Source organism: Acomys minous, assembly GCF_964271855.1.
Source record: "Acomys minous genome assembly, chromosome: 5".
Lineage (NCBI taxonomy): Eukaryota > Metazoa > Chordata > Mammalia > Rodentia > Muridae > Acomys > Acomys minous.
In genome coordinates this window covers 82,617,001-82,629,009 of record NC_140494.1, presented here as the reverse complement: position 1 = coordinate 82,629,009, position 12,009 = coordinate 82,617,001, and the positions used below count along the sequence as shown (strand labels likewise).

The 12,009-nt window shown below is 33.4% G+C and overlaps 1 protein-coding gene across 1 annotated transcript; it reads right to left on the bottom strand.

Moving 5' to 3' along the window:
- Window positions 1–8,969: 8,969 nt before the first annotated feature.
- Window positions 8,970–9,902, bottom strand: LOC311598227 (olfactory receptor 7G2-like; the record flags this gene model as incomplete). Its single annotated transcript, XM_084783242.1, is given in 2 exon segments — window positions 8,970–9,227; window positions 9,231–9,902. Coding segments are annotated over 2 exon segments (930 nt in total).
- Window positions 9,903–12,009: the final 2,107 nt, after the last annotated feature.

Genomic DNA, 12,009 nt, shown 5'->3' with positions numbered 1-12,009 from the left:
ATGACTTCCAAAATGGTAATTTCTCACATGTGGCACATGCACACTTCCACAGGCACACACAAAGAAATGGAAATAAGAATTAAAAACACTAATTTAATTTATACCTCTAAATCTTGGGAACTAGTGAATATTTAAAGTAAAACCTTTCTTAGATGCAATTTGAACTGCCAAGGTACTTCAGGTTTTCCCCTACAACCTGTTTCCACTCCTCTTGTTTACTTATATTCTAATATCTACTCAATATACTGAACACCAAAACATTTGTAATTATCCTGACAAATGATGAGACTGCACTTAGTTATAAAGCATGTATATTTCCCATCCACATCTTCAAGCAAAATGACAGATTGTTATTAATAATGTCTCAAACTCAAAACCAAAAACATCAGCCAAACATTTTGTCTTGATCCAGAATCATCTCTTGTGATGATTGAATTACAGATAAATGGGTTCACATAGGAGAGGCACTTATAAAATGATGGTATGGAATCAGTGTACACAACCTGCAAAGGAAAAGTAAGCTCTCTGGTCTTCTATGTTGAGTTGAGTATCTAAACATTCTTTACCTGTGCTTCCAGACAATAATTAATTACAACTCTTAAATTATCACAGGAATAGCACAATGTTTTCTTATTCTAATATTTGCTTTCAAATATAATCTTAAGCTTTCCTTTACTTTTAGGCAATCTAAGGTCTACTCACTAAGATAATTAAAAGAAATGGAGAACATTTTTTTAAGTGAGTTTGAGTTAAGATTGGTAAATGCTAACTATAATCTTCAAGTTCCTAAGTGTTGTCATTGAAAACTAAACCAATCTGCTTTAGAAATCAATTGTAGAAGAAATATAGAAACCATATTAATGACTCCCGTTCTTCTTAAAAACCCTGAATGTTTTAGTGAAATACAGAACATATCATTAGATATATTACAATGGAAAAATATCAACATATATTATTTTGATATTTTCAAATATATATATATATATATAAAGATGGCGTTTTTGTTAAGCAATTTGTAGTTCCTTAATAAAGACTTACAGATAACAGTCTCAGATAACTAGATATAAGAAGAAAGGAGCTCATGGAAGGCAATGTTCTTCTTCTAACAATTTTTAGGAAAATAGTCATTTCAAACATTCTACATATATAAGATTGTATGTTTCATATTGTGTTAATAAGGTACACCATGGATTTACTTCAGGCTCTTGTATTAATATTGTAAATATTCATAAATTGAATGAGAAACCTTAGTATGCTCCTCTCAATGGGAAAACATTTGAGATGAAGCTCAGTTCACAATTTGTCCTTATCCAAACATCACGTTCTATGTCTTAAATTTCATAACTTTTGTTTATAGATTTGTACTGAAATTAATGTTGGTTATGATTTTATGGACATTTTTCAATTATGAAAAACAAAAAGAACAATAACTGTCAGCACAGATCCTTGATAAGATATATATTATCTACCATTACTCTGTGTTTCCATGTGTGGGTTTTTTTTTATCTTTGCATTTTCTATGTTCAAAAGCACATGAGATATTCCTTTTATCTTCAAAGAAGAAGAACATTATGATGGGCGGACATGGGCCCAGGTGTCCTGCTCAAACTATGGCACCAGCCTAGGACAATACATGCAGTAAACTTTGAACCCTTACCCAGATCTACCCAATGGACAGGACATTCTTCAAGTTGAGTGGAGAATGGGGTCTGACTTTCACATGAACTCTGGTGCCCCATATTTGACCTTGGTTGAGGAGACCTGGTGGCACTCAGAAGGAGGATAGCAGGCTACCAAGAAGAGACTTGATACCCTATGAGCATATACAGGGGGAGGAGGTTCCCCTCAGTCACAGTCATAGGGGAGGGGAGTAAGAGGAAAATGGGAGAGAGGGAGGAATGGGAGGATACAAGGGATTGAATATGACTAAATTACTAAAATATATTAAAAAAAGAAGTGATAAACTGTGGTAGTTGAAGCTACAAGATTCTGAACATTTCTAATTTGACAAATGCCAATGTAGAGTAAGAGTTTGTGTCATAACACCACTCCTCATCATGGCTATATAGAAAACTAATGATGGAGGTATGACCAATAATTAAATGTTCATTTTGCCTTGACATATGATGCCACTGCAGTGATAAACTGATTTGAATAATAGTTAGTTACATACTACAAAAAATTGTTAGTGTTAACCTAAGAAGCATATCATGTGAAAAAGTATACATCATGACAAAAAGTTTAGAGCATTTTTCAGTATGTAAAGGCGAGTGTAGTGTATTTTACTATGTATTATACTCATTAATAGAAAAAATAAATAATACAAGGTTGGCTACACACGAATAAACAATAGAACACACACCTTCTTCACTAATTGCTTTATATATTTTCCAAAAGTAGTAAGTACTAGTTGAAACTTCATACTTCACATAACACTTGAATTTCACTTCTAGAGAGAATAACCACACTACTATAACATGCATCATTTTGTCATGATATCCTATTTAATAACATTATTTTAAATACTATTTCTTCACTATCTTGCAATATACAGCATGTAAATAGGCATTCATACTTACTGTTTTTAAATTAATGCTAATTTGTGCACATACCCCTTTTTAAGTTTTAATTAGTCTCATATTCCACTATTTGACTACAACACACTGCTTGCTTTCCTTAAGTGATGAGTAATATGCCTCCTTTTATTTATGAATACATGTTTAACATAGATCCATGAATAAAAATTCTTATTGAATTCAAGATCAAATGTCTTTGCAAAAGAAATAAATTTTATATATTTATTATTTAATTGTTTTTAGAAAGATCTGAAGTATAACAAAATATCAGCCCTGGTTGATTGTATGAAGAAACAAGTTATTTTCACAGGTATCTGTTACACAGATTAAACACTGGTGTTTTTTTGCCTCCGTAGTCCTCATCTCAATCTAACGAATTTGAATGAGACATGTGGAACATAGTTTATGTGACAGGGAAAGTACTGTAAAACAATGTGAGGGGCTGGAGAGATGGCTCAGTGGTTAAGAGCACCGCCTGCTCTTCCAAAGGTCCTGAGTTCAATTCCCAGTAACCATATGGTGGCTCAAAACCATCTGTAATGTGATATGGCCCCCTCTTCTGGCTTACAGGAGTACATGCAAGCAGAGCACTATATACATAATAATAAATAAATTAATTAAAAAAAAACAAAACAAAACAATGTGAGGTATTCCTCATGGCTGATATTGGAAAATTCTTACAGAAATCATGTCAGCCTGAAATTTTAGATATCTGTATATTTAGTGTTTCCAAAATAGATCTGTGAAAGGTTTTGATGTTTCTAGATGATTGATGGAGCATTCTAGATTAATTTTCAATGGAAGGAGCACTGATTTATCTTTGTTAGTGACTAGAATGCAGTCTAGATAGAAACATTATGGTGCTTTTATTTAAAATGCTATGTCTTACCTTGGCCCAAGAAGTTTGGCTCTGATCTCATTTTTTAAATCAGTAGTCAACATTAATTTTCTGATATTTGAAATTTGTAATTAAAAATGAGAGGCATATTCTCCAATACCATCAAGCCTATTAGTATCTGTATGTATAACTGACATGCTATTGTTAATTGTACTCTCTGGGATGTTTTGTTTTAAATATTTCATATTTATTAGGAAGATTCAAGATGCTGCTTTTTACATATCTATCTTTCTATCTAGTTCTCAAAGCCTACTTAATTGATAGTCCTAAGTCTCTCTCTTATGATCCATATAAGAATATAAGAATATAATTACAGATGGACTGACAAAGGATAAACATACCTCAAATTCCTATTTATCACTCGACTCCCCAGACGTTGGGTGGCAAACTTTGGAGGTAGTTTCTTGAAAAATAATTACATTACTATGTGGCCAATATATCCTTGCCCAAAATGATTTGTGTTCTTGTTACAAGGTTAGGAAGATACATAAACATATATATGCATATAGAGATATACGTAGAGATGGAATAACAGTCACATTAAAGCAATGTAAGGAGAAGTGTCTCCAAGCCTCTGGAAAAAAAAAGAAATCTAAAGACAATAGATTTTTCTGCTAACTTCAGAATCACAATAAAACTATTCTTTTATTTTTAAGCCACCAATTTTAGCTATTTCAGTTTAGGAAAACTTAGAAAATTAACACTTTCACCAAATCTGTGTCTGTCCACTACAACCACAACAGAAAATATCTGAATATTTTAGACAATCTTTATAGTTGAGGAATGGCCAATGCCTGATCATAAGTAAATGGGCACTGTTCTTGTAAATAGTGCTATACAAGCAGAGCGAAAGATATGTGCATATCAGTATAAACAGGTTGTTAAAGCAGAGGATGTTAAAGCAGAGGGCCAACGATTGACATGTGAAGTAAAAGGTCTTATTGCTCATAAATTGGCTTGCATACTCTTATCTCTTCTCAGGATAGAATTATAAACACATGTTCTCCTCCTCAAAGTACTTAGTAAAGTACCATTGTATATCTGCTGTCTTACTGACAATGATACTGAGAACCTCACCTGGATGTTGCTCAAGATGAGGTGTCTTTGGTTGATAGTTCTGATGTTTCATCCTAGCATACAAAGATTAGGGGGTCACAAGCTGACTCTGACAGTGTAGTGTAGGTATCTCAGGTACTCAATGCCCAGTGTTCCCCACTAGACCATCTATTTTACTGCATCTCTAATCTCCAGAGAGAAGGACTTAACTACTGAGTGTATAGAAGCATGGAATTCAACATGTATAATTTATTGACTCCTGAGGATAGTAATTCTTTTCTATTGTTCCAGATCAGTGTTTCATGTGACACATTTTCAAAAGATTTTTTTTAACATTTGTGCTGTGAGAACTTTTATTTTAATTTTTACATTTTACATAGAAAGTTCCAATCTATGGATATTTTCCTTCTTTTTTCTTATCATATCCCATCTCTATTAACTTAAAACATCTCTCTTGATATAAAAATATCTTAACTCCTAACCTACTAAGCTTAATTGAAATACTAAACTATCTGGTCTTCAATGCCATCTGAGATTTGAGAAGGAATAAAAATTAAATACCTGAGTGAACCAGAAGTGCAAGTTAGTAGCTTCCAAAATGAAAACATTGACTGAGACAATTTACTGCCTGAAAAGTCACCCAACACTCTCTATAATGTGGCCATAGGAATGTATAAAAAGTTGAACAAAAATAATTAGAGATGACTCTACCATCTGAAAAGGCAAAAATGATAACACAAATTTGTTAGGGATATTACACAAAAAGCTATAATTTAGGATTATCAATATTGTAGAAATTACACATTAGGAGTAAGTCATTAATCTGTGGTACAAAGATTATCTGTTATTGTTAATGAAACTCCTTTAGGTTTATTTATTATTATTTATAGATTAGATTTAGTTGGTCAATGTGCTATAACAATGAAAGCAAAGCATGTTAGTATAAATAAATATACACCAATTCTACTCTTTCAAAAAATATCTGTTCACAAGTTAAGAGAATTTTTACTTGTGAATGGTGTCACATTTAATGATGAATTGATGAATCACTGAGATAAAATACATCAGGATATCTATTTCACATCAGAGGAGGAGATCTATTTCAAGTAATTTCAGGCTCAATCAGAGAGGAAAGTGGGTACTTTATTAATAAAATTAACAGAGGTACTGTATCAAAGGGTAAACACTGACAGACTTAAACATGTTAAAACTAAGCACTTGCTCAACTACACACTGCAAGTTAGCTTTCAAATGATGTGCTTATTAGATCACATTAACAATATAGCATTAGAACACATGCCCTCTTGGTGCCTTTCTTTCTCTCTCAAAATCCATGACACCTGTTTACCATTCCCTTGCATCCTAGTTACCCTCCTTCTTAGACACAACGATAATATCAAACCCTGGCTAATCTCTACCATTGCCTTGCCACTCTTAGGTTGTCAACTAGGCCAGACTAAATGATGTTGTGTGGGAAGTTGCAACACACCCTTGAAAACCTATAAAGTAAGGAGTTCCTTTTGAGTGTTCAGAAAAATGACTGGGTTGTTTCTTCCTTCAGGGCCCCTCTCATGTTTTATTTGTCATCTGCTTTTCTTAACACTGTCTTACTTCACGCTCTTTCTCTTCATGTAGCTTCTTTCTGGGTTTAGGAAGGTAGATTTTTCTGTCCTCCTTCAGGTCACCATCAAGGTTCTTCTGCTACGATGTTTTGTCTACTGTAACTGTATTTCCATGTTAAAAAACAATCAAGACTCGACTCACTGTAGTCCCAGGACTTTCCTAGTAAATGTAAATCTGAAAGATAACTGACATGATCTTATTTCCAAAATCTCCTCCTTTCTGTAATTGTCCCTGTTGGTCTCTTTCTCTCTCTGTCTCTGTCTCTTTGTGTCTTTACTTTTGTATTTGATTGGGCTATTTTGTACTCTGACAATTTCACACAAGTATATAATAAATTCTAAAACCTCTCTTCCCATCTTGTTTCTTATCTTCCTTCTATCCAAATCAGTTTTCCTGTTCCTTTCAGTCCCTCTGCAAGATTATGACTTTCGGTTTTGCTTGGTGTCATATATACTTTAAATAGGGCTATGTTTTCAATGACTAGAAATATTCATTAGAGTCTGGTGTCATCTCCCTTTCCTCAAATTATTAGTAATTAATAGTTAAGCAGTGAGTTTTAGGGAGGCATGAAGACTTCTTCTATTGTTGATTAATTGATGAGCCATTTTGATGCTGTCCCAGTGCATGCATCTTTACTAGCCATGAATTCATGGTTGCAGTGAATGTGTCTTGCCCAGAAGATGATATATCTTGTTGTTTATTTCTTCTCCCCTCACATGGTTTTCATAAAGGTCCACTATTACAATTAGATAAAAATACTACCACGAATTAATTTTATTTACAAACCACATAATCAACTTAGTGCTATAATTTTATACATTTCAAGAGAATATTACAAGCATCACTAAATATATGTGAGCTGAATATTACTCCACATAAAATGAAATATGTGACATTTAGATGTAACTTTATACACACACTATTATCAGAGTAACAAAGACGTTTAAATAAAAATTAGAAAACCAGTACTACCTATGGTGTTTATGTACTGGTTCATTCACTTATAAAGCTTTTGAAATAACAAATTATGAGAAACGTAACAATATTACTTCCAAATTAAAAGTAAAATCTGATCCCTTCATAAGGTGTGAAGAAGAATATTTAACACCTGTGTTCTGTATTCACAATGACAGAAAATTAATGACCAAAATTTATCATTATCAGAATGGTTTTATTTTTTAATGTCAGCAAATGAAATATTAAACTACACAGAATTAAATATACAAGGTAATCACTTAAATATACAGTATGACTCCTTTTGAAACTTAAAGATGAGAATCACAAGATGACTTAAAATTCATTAAAGGTGTAATAATGTAAAAAGGAGCACACTGAGACAATAAGGTGGTCCATGCCTAAACTGAAGCACTTTGTGAAACAGAAGGGGGATTGGAAATTCAAGGTTAGGTAGGAAGGCATATCAACCTCTGATCTATTGAAGAAAATCATATCTTCATACCAAATTGCAAAAACGTTTTTGAATATGGATAGATTTAATGCACTAGGGTCAAAATAATGTTACCTAAAAATGTACAATAGTACAATTAAAGTGATGCACATATTAGCAAATGCTGGTTTCATCAATATAAAAATTATATTTATAGATATAATTAGATACTTTAAAATAATTTTGTTTTACTTCTTTACCCACCTTATGAGGAAATATATAGTAATATTTAGGACTTACATAGATAAATAAGTGTTCTTACTGTAAGATGAAAAAGTTTATTTCAAGAAGTTGCCTTATTCATAGCAAATAGCATTCATCTATATCTCAAATCAAATAATAATTTAAACCAATTTTGAGGTCCAGAATTCAGCCCACTATGGATATGTCTTGTGGATAAAGTTAAGTATCAATGAGACAGTAAAACAACCATAATGTTTTGTCTGAGGCACCTTTTTAGGTTGTGACTGTTTTACTACAATCCTTTGGTGATCTGGAAGAGAATTAATTGTTGAATGAGTGCACTGAATAAAAGATTTAATAAAACTGAACACTTTGTTCAATATACTCATTAACCATTGTTGTAAACTTTCAGGTTTCTCTCCTATTTCATTGACAGTATTAATTTGAGTTTTTATTCTTATAAATGAAATAATCTACAAGAGAAAGATTGAAGTTTCACAAGAGTATCTTGAACAATTGATGTTTAATCAGCATAGTGACCTAAAATATGACAAATATGGTGATTGCTTCAGAAAAATAGCTATGAAGCTGTCTCTTCTAGAAAACACTCATGGAGTCTCACAGCATGGCTTGCTTAAACACGACATGAACAAGAATGGGATGAACAGACATGCTAACATGGAAGAAGGAAATCTCACAAATTCTCCATCGTAGACAAATGTCTACAGGTAGCCAAAGGATGCTAAGGAGGAAAATTGTTTTCTCCAGGGCAGAGTACGACCAATTTATTGTCCAATACCATGAAATCATCCATAAACTGTACAGATAACTCCAGGAATTGATTCACAGGGATCTTACTATGAAATGTGGTAGAAGTAATTCTTAATATGTTAGTAATATTTTAATGAATTATAATATCTATGCCATATCTACTTCTGAGACTTTGCCCAAAATATTTTTGATAAACCATATATATATGGTTCAAATAATATATACATATTACAATAAATCTAAGAGTTAAGAATACAGATACGACTGCTTTCAAATCAAGTTAAAATTACATAATTTTATTATTATTATTATATCTGTTACTTGTTATATAAAATTTAAATGACAGATCAAGTATCTTGATTTACAAAGTATTATGTAAATTTTCCTAAAAATTATGATACAAAAGATGTTATTACTATAAGAGATATGCTATCCTACTGATGATTTTCCTGAATGCTTTCTTCATATCTTTGTTTCTCAAGCTGTAGATAAAGGGGTTCAGCATCTGAGTGACCACAGTATACATCACTGAAGCCATTACAGTCTTCCTCGGAGAGTCAGTAAATGCAGAGCTTATGTGAACCCCAAAACCTGTGCCATAGAACAGGGACACAACTGACAAATGGGACCCACATGTTGAAAAGGCTTTATACTTTCCTCCCAATGATGACATTCATAAAACTGAAGATACAATTTGAATATAAGACAAAATGATCCCAAAGACAGGAACACCAAAAAATAGAACAGACACTGTATAGACAAGCAGATAATTGACAAAATTATCAGAACAGGCAAGTTTGATGATCTGAGCTAGCTCACAAAAAAAGTGAGGGATTTCAATTTCTGTACAGAAAGATAGCAGCAACACCATCAAAGTGTGGAACAAAGCATGCACAGTGCTAAGGACCAGAGAGAAGAGCAGCGACATTATACAGAAATATTGACTCATGATAACTGTGTACTTCAGAGGGTGACAGATAGCAACATAGCGGTCATAGGCCATCACTGCAAGGAGACAATTTTCTATGCCAGCAAAATTCAAGATGAGATAGACCTGTGAGAGGCATCCTGTGTATGTGATGGTCTGATGCTGAGCTTGGATATTCACCAACATCTTTGGAATTGTAGTTGTGATTAAACAAATGTCATTAAAAGATAGGTTAGAGAGAAAGAAATACATGGGTGTATGTAGTTGGGAGTCAGAGATAACAGCCAGGATGATGAGCAAGTTTCCTAATGTGGTAATCAGATATATGGACAGGAAAAGGTAAAAGATGAAAGGCTGCAGAGCAGGATCCTCACTAAGCCCCAGAAGAACGAATTCTGATGTTTGGTTGACAGCTCCCATGCTGTTGAGTACTCTGGGGAAAAAAGGGGAGTTGAAAAGGAAAGACATTTGGATCGTCAACTTCAAAACTTTGTTCTTTAAATTCTAGACTTCAAATTTAGTAGTAAATCATTTCTTCTGTTAACCCATCTATTCTATGACACTTGCTTACAGAATTCCTAGCAACTAATCCTTAAATGAAACCCCCTCCCCAAATTAGAAACAATAAGGAGGGTAAAATTTGGAAGAGTTAGTAAGTATCGTGTTCTAAAGAAAACATTGTTTTGCTCACCAGGAAATTGGTGCTATTCTTTCATACAGCATGGTACAGGCTGATGGAAGCTGATCAGCAGTAGTTCAGATGCATCTAAGCATGTGTCCAATTGAGAACAGATATTGGTGAGAAGTTTTACAGTAAATGGTGCTCTACTGCATTCTTTTTTATAGACTGCTCACTAATAAGCAAGGAGATATTCTGCAAAAGCCTCAGTGACTATCCAATACAGTTGCAAAGGGATTTTAGTTGTCTGGCAAGACTCGAGAAGAGCCATGGTAAACATCTCACCTGTTTGTTGATCATAGATGTGTCCTTGTGAAAGTCATAAAACTTCACAGTGCTAACTGACTCTTTATTAAGAAGGAGCAATTGTAAGAAGAGGCTTGGGTATTGCTTTTTGGCTGGCATAATAAACCTAAAGGAATCACAGACAGGCTTCTATAGTTTTTTTTGTGTCCCTGGAGCTCAATATTCTAGGCTTTTAATTATGTCAATGCCACTGTAATCCCAGTTGTGCAAATTTTTAATGCCCATTTCTACTGAAAGGAAGAATTCATTTTTGTCAGTTTTCTAACCAATCCCCAAAGCAATGTTCTCATTCTGTTCTTACCACTGCTTCTTCTTATATAAATTATTGACTTTGCATTCAAAATACAAATACAACATCTGTAATGAATCCCTGTGTTGCTTTTAATCTACAAAGTGAGAAAACTATGTACTAACCGTATTTAGAAGAATCGACTCATATTTTAAAAACTTTTTATTGGCTCTTTGTGAATTTACATGAAGCACATTAATCCCACTCATCTTCTGATCCCTTGGGCCCTGCTCTCCACTCCTGCCATCTGCCTCCAACAGAGAAAAAAACTTTTTGTGGAAGCTGTAATGTGTCACAGCATGTCTCACAGTATTGCCTCTTGTCCACACTTCTTTGCTGGCAAATGCTCATTGCAAACAGACTCATTGGTCTTTTCTGTGATATACTCCCAAGATTGCTTCCGGTCTTTGACATGATGTCAAGAACCATTGTTTTGGGGGGAAGTTCAGTAGGAAAGAGAGATCTGGAAGGGATGCAGTATTTTGCAAGGTTTGTACTGTGATTCACCGAAGAATTGCTTCCAAGCTCTGCCAACCCTATACTTGTGCACTGCTGCATTTCTCTAAAATCTGGGATTGGTGTGAACTATCACATTATGGGTATTTTCCCACTCGGATTGAACAAAATTCCTATGGCATATTATTGAAGATGCATTGTTGGTCAGATTAATTAATGCCTGGTTCAGGAATTCCTGGTTTAATTCAAACACTTTTAAAGTTTAAAACACTTTAGAAAGTTTATGACTGCAATAAATATCTTTGTGGATCTCCAGATGCTTTACTAGGGGATAGCCTTGAAGCAAATTTGTGGTCTCTGATAAACCTTCATGTCAGATGACACTACAAATTCTGGCACCATAAATATAAGCAAATTGGTTTAAATTTCTCATAAACCCAAGGTATAATGGGGCTACCTAGAAATGTTTAAATTAAGCACAAACCTTAATGTCCAAATTTACAAACTGTTCTGTTATAATTACTTATACCTTGTTACTTTATGGCATCGTATGTTGTCATTTTAAATTTACTTTGTTCCTTAGAATGAAAAACAGATACAATTATTGTCCTGAACTCACTGAACTCACTATAAACTTATGTAATGGATACATAGATAAGAAATGTTTAGTTTTAAAATATGTAACCTGTTGTAGTTAAGAATTCATCTGTTTGGGTGATTAATTGCCATTTTTGACTATGAGGTAATTCCCTTTTCTTAGAAGTATAAATTTGATGATCAAAAATAAATATCACTGA